General features: G+C 42.7%; 1 protein-coding gene across 1 annotated transcript in view; it reads right to left on the minus strand.

Annotated features, from left to right (window-relative positions):
- FERMT1 (fermitin family member 1) overlaps positions 1 to 15,798 on the minus strand; it is an 18,151-nt gene extending 2,353 nt beyond the window's left edge. Inside the window, exons 1-12 of the mRNA XM_010012562.1 lie at positions 15,634 to 15,798; positions 13,669 to 13,902; positions 12,016 to 12,162; positions 11,230 to 11,443; positions 10,132 to 10,234; positions 8,452 to 8,559; positions 7,482 to 7,613; positions 7,294 to 7,343; positions 4,590 to 4,714; positions 3,199 to 3,305; positions 2,275 to 2,496; positions 1,156 to 1,280 (exon numbers count right to left, since the gene is read on the minus strand). Coding sequence (XP_010010864.1) covers positions 1,156 to 1,280; positions 2,275 to 2,496; positions 3,199 to 3,305; positions 4,590 to 4,714; positions 7,294 to 7,343; positions 7,482 to 7,613; positions 8,452 to 8,559; positions 10,132 to 10,234; positions 11,230 to 11,443; positions 12,016 to 12,162; positions 13,669 to 13,902; positions 15,634 to 15,784 — 1,718 coding nt within the window. The 5' untranslated portion in view covers positions 15,785 to 15,798. The remainder of the gene's footprint in view (positions 1 to 1,155; positions 1,281 to 2,274; positions 2,497 to 3,198; positions 3,306 to 4,589; positions 4,715 to 7,293; positions 7,344 to 7,481; positions 7,614 to 8,451; positions 8,560 to 10,131; positions 10,235 to 11,229; positions 11,444 to 12,015; positions 12,163 to 13,668; positions 13,903 to 15,633) is intronic.
- Positions 15,799 to 16,764: the final 966 nt, after the last annotated feature.

Consider the following 16,764-nt stretch of genomic DNA (forward strand, 5'->3'; position numbering starts at 1 on the left):
GATTTGAACCCCTATTTGTGCCTTAAGAACCCCACTGAGCCCATCAGTTTGTAGTAATACACCACAAGATATGGCAGTGTTCAAGGCAGGTTGGACACGGGGGCTTGGAGCAACCTGCTCTAGCGGAAGGTGTCCCTGCCCATAGCAGGGGGTTGGAACTGAATGAGCTTTAAGGTCCCTTCCACCCCAAACCATTCCATGATTCTGTGATTCTGTGTTTTGCTTATGCTACAAAATGCAGTTCAGGAGTTGGGTTTGTTAATGCAATTAGTGGTGGTAGATGGGGCAAACCCTCTGCATCTATGTTAGTAAACTAAACAGTGACAGGGAACGCTCCTGGGCACTGAACTCAGGTTCTGTTCAACTGCTAGAAGAGTCCCAGGCAGAATTCCGGCTGCAGCCAAGCAGCACTCTCTGAAATGACTCCCAGCTACAGCTCAGGAGCTGGAACATCCAAGGACCAGCATGATCTGGTAGTTCACATGAAGCTATTGGATTTTGGGAAGCCAGTTTAATAGTATGGATGTAGGATGTTCTACGCCAGGTGGCCTCTGTGTCAGAGACTAGTTCTCAGCTGGTTCAGTGTATACCACTGTATCCTAACTAGCCCTGGAAGAGGTGTTAAGCACAAATTAAGGTACCTCCGAATATGGCTGTGTCAGTACTTTGCAGGTTTTTGGTGTTTTGCCAAGACTGCATGTCAGAACTCTGCCACATTCAAGGTAAGTGTCCAGGGAAACTGCTGTGAACACAACAGAACCTTCCTTGTGCTGACTGCTCTTCCAGATTAACCTATAAAAGGGATCATTTGCCATTTCCTTAATGAAATACCAAAGGAATTGGCATTTTATCATATTCAAATGAGCAAGCATCAGAGCAAACAAATAACGCTGCAAACCCGAGAACACCAACAAGACATGCATTTTTTACATTTTAGTGAGTTTATGTCAAGAAGGGTTTAATCCTTGTGATTCAGGCAAAACCTGACAGGTCTGGATGAAGACATAGTGGAGCCTCACTCCAGGGACAGAGCTACCGAGTGCTACTGCTATAGGAAAACCAGCAGTGTGGAAGGTACTAGAATAAAAACTTACTGCAAATCACCAAGCATGAACAGGTTATGGGAGCTTGACATCACTGTAGCAGTGGGATTACCTTACAATGTAGTAGGATAAGCCAAACTCGGGGAGGGACTGCCATGCCTGGATAAAACGCAACTTGGCCTCCACTAGGGGCATCTGGGATACGTTTTGGTGGGCTTCCAGAATACGAGCAACCAACTGGGAAACACAGGAAAAGAGAAAGGTTTCAGTTGACCAGAGAACAAAAATACCTTTGCTGTCACTAGATCAAACATCATTAGCTGTGATGCCACATTCAGACACTTGGTTGTCACTGTGCAGATTACCAGAGAGCACATGGGGACAGATCCTGAGCCTCAAGGGCAGCACAGTGCAGCAAAGTCTGAGGTCCAGGTTTGTGCTGCACTGGGTCTAGCCCCAGAATACTGCTCTGGAGACTGTCTCCTCAGCATGGGTAGGCTGAACTTCATGGCAAAAGCAGGGGACAAGGAATTATACCATATAACAGTTTTCCAATACCTAAAGGGGCCTAAGAAATCTGAAGAAGGACTTTTTACAAGGGCAGGTAGTGGCAGGACAAGGGGGAATGGCTTTAACCTGAAAGAAGGGAGATTTAGATTAGATACTAGGAAGAAGCTCTTCCCTGTGAGGGTGCTGAGGTGCTGGCACAGGGTGTCCAGAGAAGCTGTGGCTGCCCCAGCCCTGGCAGTGTTCAAGGCCAAGTTGGACACAGGGGCTTGGAGCAACCTGCTCTAGTGGAAGGTGTCCCTGCCTGTGGCAGGGGTTGGAACTGAGTGAGCTTTAAAGTCCCTTCCCAGTCTCTGAGTCTATGAATAAAGTGGAGAGGAAGGAGAGACACCCAGGTCAAGAGGACAGGAAGTCACTTATTTACAATGCAGATAACAACTTCCTGTCCCCAAAAACCTTCCTTTCTCATGCTGAAGAGACTTTCAGGGTCAGTGTTATCAAGAGGGCAACATGATGAGGGACAGGAGGTGGTGCAGACGGAGGAGGAGTACTTGGAAGAAGTGCCTGACCCTATGCTCGGTGTAAAGAAAAGGCCTCTTGCAAAGGGACAAATGAGTATTGCAGGATGATTCTACTGTATGGTTTCCAAATGCTGTTCCAATCCAGCCTCACCACCACCATACCCCGCCCCTCCCCCCCAGCCACAAAGCCATGCTCAGGATACCTGCTTGGCCTTGTATTTTTTGGTATAACGTAGCGAGACGAAGCATTCTGGTTTCATATCTGTGTTTTCTGGATCAGAGACAGCCTGGGGAGACATGGTCCAGTTCTTCATCTTTAGAAACGAAAGGATCTTGTGGACCTCAGGATGATAAGAGCTATCAGCCATTGTCTTGCCTTTTGAGGCTAGAACACAAGCAGCCATCCACCGAGCATATTGGTTCTCCTGCAACAAAGACAATTGTTTGGTGGTTTTGGACAGACCATTTCTGAAGATGTTTTCTGCTCATGTATCTTCATAAAACCACTCTGGAGTTACTCCATGTGGTTTGTGTGGATGTGTAGTTACCACAGCACTGTTGTTCCTCCCAGACTGGGCCAGTTCCACCTATGGGATTGCCTGTGCAGAATAGTTAGGGTTTAAATTTTCAAAGAAATCCGGTATTTTGGAATAGATTCTCTTGGGAATTTTATTGCATAAGTGTATCCCACCTGAGGAACATTTTTACACCATTTGGATTGATATATTTCAATACCAAGAAACTGAGATTGAAAACTTACGTAGCATCCTTATCACACTTCCCTTATCTGAATGGGGAGAGTTCCAGTGAAGAAAGAAAACAATAAACTCCAAACCTCAGTCCTGAGTCCACTGTAACCTCTTTTTTACTTTTTTGATAGTTCTTCTTTGTTCTTTCCAGCAGCTTTACTTGGAAACTGATGATAAACCCAGAATCATTGTCCCTTTGTCCCCTCAACCATTAAGTATTTGTTAGACCATCACATCATTCTTAAATTTCACTAGCCACGTAGATAACAAACTCTCTGCAGCATCCTTATTTTTCTATTCAAATTCTAGAACAGGGTGATGGGTTTTCCAGACAATCTGCCTATAAATCTGGAATTCCAGCTTTCCCTTATTACTCACGTTATCGCATCTTAAATACACTTCATTCATGCCATCAGCAACAGGAATCAGCAACTTGATCCCAAACTTCTTCGCTGCAACATTTACATCTGGTACAACTTCACATCCTAGACCACAGAGAATCAGAAAGAAATGAGTTTGGTTAATTATTACATTGCTGACTTTAAGTACTGATTAATGCTGAAGAACACCAAGAAGGACACTTAATGGTTGTTCTCCTTTGAGGCCAAGGTCCAAGTCTTTTGAAGCTTAGGCCTGATGAAAGACTTCTGTTCTAGTTCATTGCCTGGTCTGGCTCACCAGGGTGATGAATGGTCTGAGCTCAAAGAGCACATTAGGCAATGTGGAAGAGGAAGGATGCAAGTGCTCCCAAAACCTCAGCCTGATCTTGGGAAACACTCAACACTTAAAATGGGGAGGAACTGGGAGGACTTGAAAGCCTGAACTCTATTTTCAGAAGCAACTTAGAACTGACAGTGGGATGTAGGTGACAGCTACAACAGAGCTGGCCAGTTCAGGGCTCCCAGAGAGCTCTGGGGTCCCAGTATTTCATGTTGATGGTGCTGTTACAGGCCTCTTGGATTCAGTTGGAGTCCAGGATGCCTTCAGTTCCCCTTTGTGTCACGGGACACAAGGCTGTGGGCTGCTTGGTGAGGTTCCAGCCACCCTGGCTTGTTTTACCATGCATTCTCTGACCTACTGAGGACATGCAGACTGGTATGCAGAGCCACTTATTCACAGGGATCAATCTCCTGTTTCAAAGGTTTCTCCTAGGATGAATCCTGGGCATCACTGGTTCCCTGCTGTTAAACAAATGATGTCCCTGCAGGAGTAGATGTAGATGGAGGCTATGTATGGTGCTGGTGTTTGCTGTGTACACCTTGGGTTTCTCCTCCAGCAGTACCTAAAGCTGGTTGTAGCTATGGGAATCCCTAGACATGGAAGAAACAAGGCCCAGAGAAGGTCTCCGAGCTGCCCCTGCACAGCGATATGTAGGTGCAACCTATGGAATGCTTGTCCACTGCATCATCTGTAAACTTCAGCTACCAGTGTACGTGTGCCAAGGACAGAGGGGAGCACCACCATTTAACAGAGTAAAAATCCTTGGAAATAGAAGATCACCTCCTCTATCTGACTCCTCTTTAAGTGATTCCAGCAGTACATGGCCTTTTACAAGCCAGGTCCAGATAATGTAGGTTTGGCCTAAGCTATTGAACCTTTTTTGTTTAGACCTCTTGTGCAGATGCATTGTGCCTGCTCAGGAATCTCAGTAACTGAAAAAGGTCCAAGACTAAATGCCACTGTGCTTGCACCAAGTCCTGCAGGGCTTTCTTGAGCTATTTGAGAAAGTTGCAATAGGAAAAGGAAAGAAAGGAAAAGAAAATTCCTACCTTTTAGGTTTAGTTTCTCAATAGGTTCTCCCTGTGCAGATTCCTTGTTTTTGAAGTAAGATATGGAAGTGTCTTTAAAGACAAACCAATATGGCTTGATAGCTTTGAGTGACAGCTTCCTGGGCCTGAAATTGAAAAATGAGCAAATTGCCAAGTCACACACAAATATTCCTGTGGATCTCATTGCTTTGCAGTCACAGACATGGATGGCTTCAGTTGGGTTAGTCACACTTGTGCCAGTGAGGGGGGTGGCAAATGCCTGGAACCAACACTGCATGAAGTCAGCCCCCGTAGGTGTGGGTTTTTACCCCTCATTCTAGCTGAATCCCATCTATCATTTATCTCCCTTTCTCCCCCCTCCTTTATCTTCTGCATGTATTTTCTTACTTTCCTCCCCTTTCCACTCCTAATCAAAGCCATTTCCTTCTAACAGACTCATTCTGGTTTTTACTGAACTCAGTAACACTACTCTAACACACGGGTTCGTTCCCATGCACTAGAACTAGCTTCAGTTATTTACACTTCCTTATCTAGAAGATTTGCAATCATAAAACTAACTTACATTCATTAAAATATAAGGGAGGAGAGACCATCTTTTTGGCTTTATCTGAACAGTGTCTAACAACAAAAATCTCTTCCTTCACTAAGTTTATAGAGGTTCTGTAGCACTCCAAGAAAAGGTAATAGTTCAAACCATCGTCTTCCACTAGGGCAGTGTTACTCCAGCTCCTCACACGTGTATATGGATAGATGTAATCCTCATTTTCATTATTTTCAATACTTCACTAATGCAAACTGTTTTCTTTCCTAAAGTGAATTTAAAAATCTCTACTTTGGAATGGAGAATTAACTGATAGATCATAAATCAACCAGGTTGGAAAAGACCTTTAAGATCATCAAGTCCAAAATACTAATGGTCAAACATAATCACTGTGCCAGGCCCACCTCTCTTAGTAAGAGATACAGTTATAAATATAAATTAATTTATAAACATAATTTATATTTAATAAATATAGTCACTTTTACAAAGAATACACTAACAAAGCCATGCGGGAGGGAGGTGGGATAGATTCTGAGGTTCAACATATTGCAGGAGAGAAAGCCAGAGGTATTAGCACTGTTTTAGTAGAGAAATACTTCACAACTGGCTACAGAGGTCAACAATGAAGTTAAAAAGAAGAAAAAAAGAAAACAAAATAATTCCACTGTCTATTTAGTATTTCCCTTTACATCTAGGATGATGGTACAAAGTGTATAGAAACAGCTGGGAAATGGTGATTTATTATATGCGTTCTTGCCTTCTCCAGAGCCCTTCTATAAATCCCATTTCAGAATCCTTTCCAGAAAATGGCAAATTCTATGTTCAAATTAAAAAAATAATGGGGATTTTCAAACCTGCCAAGTATTTTGGCTTTTCATTTTCCAGCAAAGTAACATTCTTCACAAATACAGGAATATAAATTTTTCAGACTAACAAAATTATTTTTCTATCCCTAAAAAAGTTGCTAAAAAACTTTTTTCTTTTGGAAAGCTTTTTATTGTTGTTTTTGGAAAAAAAATACTGTAATCCTCCACAACATTGTCACCCACCTGAATGCACTATTTACCAGTGTGCTGATGTGGTGCGTACCCTGAGTAAGTGTGAGTAAAAGTTCACCTATGAATGAAGTCAGCAGTAGGACATGCAGAGCTTTGCAGATGGGCGTACAACTAAGCAAATAATTATAGCAACTAAATGTTGTTCCTTTAAATAAGTGTTTTACACCTTATCTAGTTTCTGCAATGCCTTAGGTTTAGTGAGTGATCTATCAGGTAGATAGGAAACCTTTTGTGATGAAAAGTAACTGCTGAATGCTTTTAAAAGCAAAGTGCTCTACTGCTGGGGAAGGATAAACCATCCATTGTCAGAGGTGAGCAACTGACAGGACTTAAAAGGCTCAAATTCCCTTTCATGTTAAGCCCCTGTAGTCATTTGAATGTCAAATAAAATTCCTAATTGGAAATTAATAATTAACAATTCCCAGCCATTAACAGCAGTTGGAAATAGCCAGGTGCAGTTTTCAGTTCACTGACTACACATACGATTTGTCAACAGAAGGAATGTGATAAGTAGCTGTGCAATAGAAAGCTTTATCTTTCCAAAGATAAAGATTTATCTTCCACAAAGACTGTTCCATGATAAAAGGCATTACAGACTTAAGGTCACTGCAGTCATTTAAATTACCCATAAATCAAGATTCTATAGCAGGATCACAGAGACTCATTTTGATATTAGCAAAAGCAGACTCCATGTTGGGTTAGGAAGGGGTAATTTCTTTTAAGAAGTAAATGAAACCTCAGGGTTGCTTTCAGAAATTCCTCTCTGGGAGAGCTGATTTTTCTAGTTTTTCATTGGCAAAACCCAGTAAAATGAGGTTGAAAACAGAACTGTGGACTCTTTTGTTTAGAGATGATGCTTGATAAGCACCAGGAAATACAAAGAGCCTGGTCTTTTACCAGGCATAACTACAGCTGCCCCAGCACCCCAAAGAGCTCAAGAGATTGGCTGAGAATCTTGGTGAGAAGCAGAAAGATTTAAAGAGGATGGTATTAGGCTGGTTAGACCAAGCTGGTGTATCTACTGTTAGAATGAAGAACTCAAGAGATCTCCTGTATGGTTAAGCTTTTGGGGGTTTATCTTTTATTATTAGTTTGAATAACTCACCTAACTAGCCTGAGATTATCAGCAAGTTTCGGGATGTCTGTGATGTCCTCCTATCAGGAATAATTAGGAATAATTTTAGTACAGTGCACTTTGTAATGGTCTCTTAGCTAAATCAGGAACCAGGTAGGTTCATCAGAGTCAATGCATTTGACACAGTGAAAGCAATTCTGGGATCTGAAAGGACGTACCAAAATGTTGTTTGTGTTTCCACCTTCCAGTGTCACTTCCAGATTAGAAAGTGCAGCTTCTACTTCATCTACTTCTGATTCACAGGTGAAGTCTTGTGCCTCTGATGATAATGATAACTTGCTTACATGATACTAAAATACAACATCGATATCAAGCAGTCAGTATGTCAATAAGCAACACACAATCACAGCATATGCAAACAGGGCATTGGGCTTCTGGGCTTTGGTTCTGCAGCACAGAACCATGGGTTTCTTCACAAGGAAAGAGGTTTGGCCACTGTGATCTCCAGTGCAATTACTGATAACAGCTTCCTATTTTAATTGCCAGTGTTTGTACTCCCTCAGTGTATAATCACCCCTGCTCTCTGAGGCTGACTGCTAACATTTACATCCCTGTCAGCTCCAAGTGCCATCTGTACCAGGTAGAAACCTGGCAGCAAGGTTCTGTGGTGTCCTGCAGTGGCAGGCTGCAGACTTTTTGGCAGCTCCATTTACATTTAAAAGAAAGAAATTTATTATTAGTACACATTTGGGCCTTATTACCTACAATAGAGAGTAAGCCACACTAGGCCAGGTTGAATTTCAGTGTACTCATGGGGTCTGTTGTGAACTCCTTTGTGCATTCATGTATTAGAGAAGTTTTCAGGAAGAATATGTGAAAGGATGGTAGCTGGGACAGGAAGCAACACTTCATAGTAATGCTCTTCAGAATAGGCCAGTATCAAACTTATATCCTGGCTATGGTTTGCTTTAGATAATGTTAGTAAATGGTTCTATAATAGTATGTGATGGTTCGAATAATGGTGTGCTGCTACTGAATTTAGTTGATGGATGGTGCTGCTTCTTTCTCACTCAAACAACAGACCCCCAATCCAAGCAGAGCTACTGGCCTGGGTTCTATCCTACTCTTGTCCTAGCTTGTGCCTGCCTCTTGAGGAAACAGGTTTTGCAACTTGGATCAAGCACATACCTGCAGTGCAGCAAAGATGAGCATTTCTTCCTCTGTACAATCAATCTCTTCTAACAGGATGGCCCAGCGGGCTTGTTCATAGATTTGGTTTATTCGCACTGCATCGTACTGGTGCAGGAAGGAACAACATTGGTCATTAATGGCCATCAAGATACAGATTCATCATCAGCTGCAGCTGATCTAACATTGGGCTGAAGCCATAAAGGTCATTTCCTCCCTCCCCCCAGTTCTGCCCCACTGTATGTTCCCATCCTTCCCTTGTGTGATTGCATGCGGGGTGACAGTGGCTTGCTGATCCAACAGCAAGTTCATCAGGAGCCCCTGGCTGAAGCGGAAGGGGAGGTGAAGACATCCCCTTTTGTGGTGGGAAGCCTTGGACTGGCTTAACTGAAATGTGAAACCACATTATGAGAGCGAAAATAACGTGACACGGCTCAATGTGACCTTCTGCAGTTCCCTACTGCCAAAGACAGGAACTCCTGTTCCTCACTTCCCCTCTTCCTCACTTCCCCTCTTCTTCTGCTCTTGTTTTTTTCGGTTCTGTCTCTATCCTTGCACTGGTTTGGCATTTGTCAGCTCCTGCTGTGAACTGCTTCAACTCACTATCCAGTTTTTGGATGTGTTTGTTTCTTATTATCTACTTGGAGAATAAGCTGAAGTGACTCACAGAAATATTCAAGCCCCAGAGCTGGTGATGGGAGGATAAAGCTTGGAGTATGACCTCTCCCACTAGTGGTGAGCTATTACATTCCCTGAGGCTGTTTTGGGTTATTTCATCCTATGGCTCCATGGCTGGCTGGGGCAAAGAAGGGAAATGTTTGGGCTGCTTAAGAGGCATACTTGAATTTCAGTGAGGATGGCTTTTCACCCCAAAACATGCCACCTGAACTAGAAAGTGCCCTTCTGTTCATCTGAGATGTTAGAGATGGAAGAGTTTTACAGAATTTACAGAAAACAACAATGGGAAGGCCAAATCCTCCAAAATTCACACATGAACTCTTCTTGATTTATGCTGGTAAATGATCATCCATTAATTTCACTTACTGTATCACCCAAGCTGCAAACACACTGGCTTAACACAACCACTCTGACTGCTAGTGGAAATAGAGGCAAACGAGAGGCAGCTTGAGAACATTTAAAGTGATTTTTGAAGACTAAACCTTGGTTTTCAAATGGAACTTAAACACTTTTGCTGAACTTCCCAAAGGTGTTTAATCAGTTGGTCACACTGAAGTGTCTGAGTGCTTCTGAGGGCATCAGCCCAGAGAAGGTGAAGACTATTCAGTGAAGGGCAGTGGGACATAAATGAATGTCATTTTTAAGCCCATTTTCAAAAATAGGGCTTATACCTTTATGTCATTTAGGATACTGCTGGTTCAGTTTCTCCCTTAATTTTTACTGTTAAAAGAAAGGCAGGAAGTAAACCAGCCCTTCTGGAAATCTGGATATTGTTTCTGGTGCTCTTCAGATCTCATCTTTACTCTTAAGATCTTATTTCAGGTGAGGAACAGTGATTCAGTGTCCAAGGGGAGAAGTGCAGCTTTAGCTGAAGGGAAGAAGTTGAATTTGATCTCTGAAGGGGCTGTAACAAATCCTAGCTAAGATTTAGTATCCTTGTGCTATAACTTCTTGACATGAAAGCAGGCAAACAATGAATAGCAATAAAACCAAAGCTCTTACTTTTGGATTCAGATCAAAGAAAGTGTAGTACTTAAAGCGTAAGAGAAGTTGATCGTCCTCCAGAATGCCTTGTTCCATAAGTGATCGGGATGAATCTAACCAGCTGTGGAAGAGAAGAACCCAGAGTCAGCTGGACTGGAAAAGCTGTCACACCTGCAGAGCTCCCAGGTAACTGGGAAACCAAAGTGGGAACAAACAGCTCCAATTCCTGCAAACCTGGGGAAAAGTCAGGTAACGCGAGAAGGTGGAACCTTCACATGGATTTCCAGCTTTCATTGTATAAACACAATACCTACAATCTTCCTGCTTTTTAATCCAGCACTATTCAAAACATCAGGAGTAGACGCCAGAAACTGAGCAGTAACTAGCTGTGGGGTGACATACGCCAATGAGATTCTTTCTTCTCGATCTCCAGAAATGGGAGATTCATTTAATCCAGGGCAAAAGCCTGTAATATTTGGAACTCCCTCTTTTCAGTATTATTTGCTGGTTTATAATTCTAGCTACTTCTGTTCTCCAGTGAGTTCCAGTGAAAATATCCAAGTCACTGTTTAATGTTCCACAGATCCAAACCTGACAACCCATCTTCTAATGGCAGAGGGACAACCCTATCAAACACTTGCACGACTAAACCCCCTTATGGGTTCTTCTGTGGTGTCCAATAATCAATATTTACTCCTGCATAATTCAGTGGGTCACCTATTAGTAATGCATTAGAGTTTCATTGAATTTATCCACATGTGTATTTCCACTGTCCATTTAAAGCCTTTCAGGTTTGCTATCCAAACTGTCCTTCAGCAGTGCTCAGTGCTAAACTGGATTTGCCTTCATCTAACAACAGAATTTAGTCCAGAGCCTGCACCATTACATCACTCATCACTTTAAAACAAAACTACCTAACCAAGAAAGTTGAATAAGGAAAAAGATTAAAAAGAGCAAGTGTTTCTGAAACAAATCCTAGATCAAAACATGCTTTTAAGTATCAGTATAGCCATATATCAGGGGGTTGTTTTCACATTCTGCTTTACACTTAAGAAGCTGGATTAGTGTTACTCTGATTAAACCAACTAACACAGATCTCAAAGGGAGGCACCTTACCCTGCATTGAGCTTGGCTTTGTCAGCTAAGGTCCGAGGCTGGTACATCTCTGCTAGTGTTTCTGGAGAGCAATTGGGGTGACTGAAGGCGAGGATGCTGCAGTTCTGCTCAGTCAAGGGGCTGTCGCTGAACCAAGTGATGGTAGAAGAAGCTGGTGTCCCACTGACGGGGTCATAAGTGGGTGTCATTGTTTTACTGTACAAACCTGGACTCCCTGCAAGTTAGGAGAGTAATGTATTATTCCAGGGGAAACTACCTTCAGAGCTAGGTAGTTACCACTTCCCATTGTGAAAGATTAACCCTTTTCTTTCAAGACAGTCTCCTGTCTCTGCTGTTTACAGCAGGCCATGTCCTTCCACAGGTGAAGTGACCTCAAGGACAGAAGTGCTCTTTCTCATTCTGTGAGACATCTCAGTTGTGTTGAAGGTAGGAAACACTTCCCAGCTTTTATTTCTCCCTTTCCTTGCAGGTTGCCAAACTTGTTGAATATACTTTAAGAGTGGTCTCACATTTTCAAAGAGCAGCAGCAGGGCCACAGCTGATCACTTGTTTTCTGCTGTGGCCTTTCTTGTATCAATGGAAGGGAAGACATTTATACAGACAACAGAAAAATACTGATACATTGGAGATTTCAGTAACTTCTTAAAGCCACTAATTTCAGGCCAAGTGTGTCTGCCTACCACCTGACACTGAACTGGTCTCCCTGGTTCTCATTGTGTAACAAAGACCTTCTTCCTCTTTCTGACTTCCAGTCAGAAGAACAAAACCATATTGATTTTTCATTACCTGATAACCCAGAACTCACTGGAGAGTTGCACAGGTTTAAAATATCTTCTGTAACTGGTTCTTTGGTGTTCTTGTCTTTTTTCTTTTTCTTTTTGAGCGTGTCTTCTGATGGCTTCAACAAGGAGAGTTCTTCTGACCGTCTAATGTCTACAATGGCAATGCAGGAAGTGAAGCAAGATGACACATTTGAAACTCAGCAGATCACATCCCAGAAAAGCCCATGGCTGGTAATAGCATTTGGGGAAGCTCCATGTTGCAATCTGAATTCTGTTTTTAGCAGGTTGAAAGCAGTAGGTGTGGAAAACCCAGTAATTCAGCAAGAAGGCAAAAGACTTTGGGCTGTGAGAATGAGATTCACAGGATTTAAGCCTGTTTTTGTAGCAAGCATAACTGCATTTTAGAACACCAGGGAAAAACTCTTTCTCCCTGATGGCTCTGCAATCACCTCTGAGTGCAGTAACCTCAGTGCAATGTCTGCCTTATGAATAACAAAGAACAGAAATGGAACCACTGTACGTAAAGTTTGTGCCTTTTATTATTCTCTGTAGTTCACAGACAAGATTCTGTCTTGGCTGTAGACTATTCCCTAATGCACTACTGATTCAGACAGGTATTCTCAGTTGCAAACCTGGCTCTTTGTTCCTGGGAAACACTTATCCTGGGGTAAGTAAAGATAATTTTGACAGTATTCACTCATGAGAAACGTTACAGGGTTCCTGCACTGACTCAGGCCAGAAGAAAAACGTGGTTAGAAATATTGAATGTGGGCAAATGTCAGTTGAACAATTATGGCACCGCTTTATCAGAGATGTTAAATATAATAAAGACATACTGTACCTTTTACAATCTGCTGATAGAAGATGAAACTGAAAGCTGCGTTGTGGTCAATATGAAGCTGAAGATGAATGCGTTAATAGGCTAAGCCTTAAAGATCTAAATTAAAACGAGGATTTTAGTCCCCATTTTACTCTGAAACTAGGGGATTCTGAAGCTTGTTTGCAGACTCAACTTATTGCTGTTGACCACAGACACACAGGTTTGGGATGCTCCAGAACCTCACTTGGAGGTGCTCCATTATTAGAAGGAGCAGAGACCTGGGGACTCAGAGCTGCAACACACTCATGGGCTTGTGAGGGGTTGTTAGTTATACCCTGACCTGGAGAGCTTTGGGCATATAAAACCTCAAGCATTTAGAACATGCTCCTTCTGAAGTGAATACAAACATCCAATAGGCCAAGTTGAGTATCATTAATGTTAGTGAAAACAGGTGATAAATCAATTGACACCAGTAAAATTGCCTATGATGAAAGCTGGTGTCGGAGATTGATAAGCTCAAGCTCTTAGTCGATGGCATGGAATAAGTACAACAGTCCTGCTCAAGGGACAAGGATCCCTACTGAACCATCAAGAGGACTTTGACTCTACTTCTGCAGCTCATTTCTGATACCGTTTGCACCAGTTACCACAAAGACTCCAAACCATGGACATGCACTGGATACTAAACCCCCAAAACCCCATCTTTTGATCTTGGATAAACTCAATCAAACTTCTCCTTGAGCTCAACACTTCCATGAGTAAGGACTTCACATCAAAACAAAGTCACCTAATACAATGCTCCAACTTAGCTGCCAGAGGGCATTTAGCTTTACTTACTGAGGATTTTGCAGATGTCACTGACAGCTCTGAAGACCATAGAGGAGAAGCTGACTTTCAGTCTCACAGTCTTCATGTTTGGCAGGCGAAGCCGGAGCATTTTGTGCTGAGTAGTAAAGAACAGCTTAGCATCTGCCTGCACCCCACATTTATCCAGTGTCCAGTGGGTTTTCAGAAGCCAACATTTTTTTTGCTCCCACCAAAGGGCATAGTCTGACCAATCTTGTGCTATTTCTAGGAAAATACAAAATGGTTAATAATAATAATAATAATAATAATAATAATAAACTATGGAGCAAATGTACAAAAACACCGCTTGGTTTGGAAACTCTGTTCTGCAATCAGGAGAATTTATTTACATCATTTTAATACTCATTTTCTGTACATTAAAGCAGCAACTACAGTTCCTGAGACCTAGAGCCCATTTGCTGAATACCTGTGGCAGTCACTGGGAGCTAACTTTGTTTTTTCCCTGAAGAGTTAATCTAGGTGCTGACTGTGGCTCTGCTTTAGTCTTGCAGATATCCACAGGGAAGGTACATCTCCTGAATCCGGTGCTATACATGGTCCAGTGCTCCTTGGATTGTGCTGCGATATGGACCAATAACAAGGGTATACGCTTCACAACTTGATAGTGCAAGCTGAAAATCCTCCCACAAAACCTTGTGTGCATCCAGATGGGCACAAGTGCTTCCAGAGTCTCCTGGGAAGCATCACTGAACAGCTCATCTCCACCATGTTAAGCAATGAGTCCCTTGAAGTGTTGGTGACACACAGTGAAGGGTTGTTCTCAGCTCTTCCCTGTGGCTGCACAAAGATGTTCACCTGAGTGCAGCACACTCAGGACTACTTTACAGTGGGAACATACTTGAAATAATCAAGGAAAAGTAGCATTAGTTTGGGAGTGAGCCTTGTGACAGAGTTAACAAACTCTAACCAATAATGACCTTCTCTACCACACAGGATGTGGAAACTTTGTGAAGTAGAAGCTTGTAAGGGAAGTAGAATGGCCATGGTGTGATACGGTACAGTTAAACCTGCTGTTAGGCTCTGCAGGAGGAGAGCAGGCTGGTGTCAGTGACAAGCCTTGCCTACAAAACCTCAGAGAGGACTGGCCTGCCCAGAGATGACCCAGTTGTTTCACTAATATGGACTTGCCAGTGTTTTGCTTGAGTGAAAAATGTTTGTGCATTTTGTACTTTGAGAAGTAAGATGAAGTAAGACTTGCTGAATCGAGAACAGATAGAAAACTTTGTTCATGACTTATATTACACACTAAATATGGCACTGACATCATAATCAAATATTATCTTGTCCTGTATCATTCTGCAGCCTCAGAGCACACATGATTACTTTGGGAGGCAGCTCCATTTGATAGCTTTGAGTTGAAGAAACCTAGATGCTCTTACTGCCTGTAGTGCTGACTTGATATGACCATACACAGGGTATTTCACCTTTCATTTCCTAACTTTGACTTGGCTGGTCTCTGCTCTTCACAGCTCTTCCCTATTAGATATATGCAATGGATAACATGGCTCAGATATTGGCTAGAATGCCACGATAGCACAGGAAACAGTAACTTCTGAAGTGCCTTCATCAACTAATCCTGTCTTTCTGATGGCTACAGGTGGATAAATAGAGTACCAACTACCTTTACTGCCCCTCAAACCAGCCACCTATGAAGTGTGCCTGGAAGGGAAGCTGAATAGCTCGTCTAGCCCAGTGTTATCTGAGGAACAAGATGACAAAACAAAGGTAAAGTTTTGTTTGCACTGTGACAGTCACAGACAGGAAGCGGTTCTGGCCACATAGAACTCTGAAGCTGCAGCACCTCCATGCTCAGTGCACCCTTACAAAGAAGCAAGGCAGTGCCATTTCAAAACACACAGGAGCCTCTCTTTGCAGAGGGAAAGCTGCATGTATTATTTTAACAACACTGTGTAAATTAAACAGGTCTTTACTCACTGATTTGTTCTACTAATTTCAGCATCAGTCCTCCAATATGAAGGTCCCCTGCGACCTGTAGTAAAAATTCCTTTGGTACCCCTTCATGCTGATGATCAACTGTCACCAAGAGCTCCCAGGAGTGAGACCCATATTCACTTGAGGAAATCATTTTGGAAAGGTCTATGTAAGCTCTACAAAAACAAAACAAACAAACAGGGTATTTTTCCTCCACTCTGAAACAAATGCATTTCTCCATAGTCTCAGAATACTTCCATGCTGCCAAGACATTGACCTTAGCTGGAACTTCAGATGAGTTATCTTCTTACCTCTGAACTAGACTCCGCTCTTGTGGTTACTCTTGCAAGACTGTTTTTATTTGGTTTATCCTGATTTCACTCCCTCTGCAACTCAAATGTCTGCAGTTGGGCAGAGATAGCCTGGTTTCCCTGGGTTTCCCCACTGTACAGTGCTAATCTGCCAGTCTGGACACCATAAAGCCTCCATTGTGGGTGGGATCTGTTTTGGCAATCTGTCCATTGAACAAAGGAATTTCGTTGACTTGTACACATACAGCTGTAATTTTCACTGCAAACAGACATTTACACTTGCACTTCTGCCAGCTTGGTCCTGTGGGACACAAACCAGAAAGCAGTTTGACCTATCTGGGTAGATGCAAGGGAAGACAAGTAACTTTAGTGGCTCTCTGCCAGCGATATCCAGGCACATAACTGCAGTTTGTGCTGAGTGCTTGCACAGAGAGGTAGGATGTATCCTGTCTCAGCAGGGTGAATGGTCTGAGATCCCACCACGCTCCTGCCAGGACAGGTAAACAGTAATCCTGCCAAGCCAAGCTAGAGAAGATGCTCACAGTAGCAGCTTTGGTTACCATCAGCACAGTTCTGCTGATTACCGAAGAATGAGCTTGTAGGTATAAGGTGACTGATGCTGCAGGAAGGAGTTGTGTTGTTTAACCAGTGAGAGAAGATGCCAGGTTAGCACTCAGCATCCTGTCAAAGTGAACCCTAAGAACCAAGCCTTTGCTGCTGAAGCTTAGGGAATAAAGTGGATGACTTCCACTTACTTTCAACAATACCTGAGAACCCAAATCACAGGCAGAGAAGAGACTCTGTCAAAGGTACCATACATAGA

The sequence above is a fragment of the Nestor notabilis genome, unplaced genomic scaffold, assembly GCF_000696875.1.
Source record: "Nestor notabilis isolate BGI_N333 unplaced genomic scaffold, ASM69687v1 scaffold12694, whole genome shotgun sequence".
NCBI lineage: Eukaryota > Metazoa > Chordata > Aves > Psittaciformes > Psittacidae > Nestor > Nestor notabilis.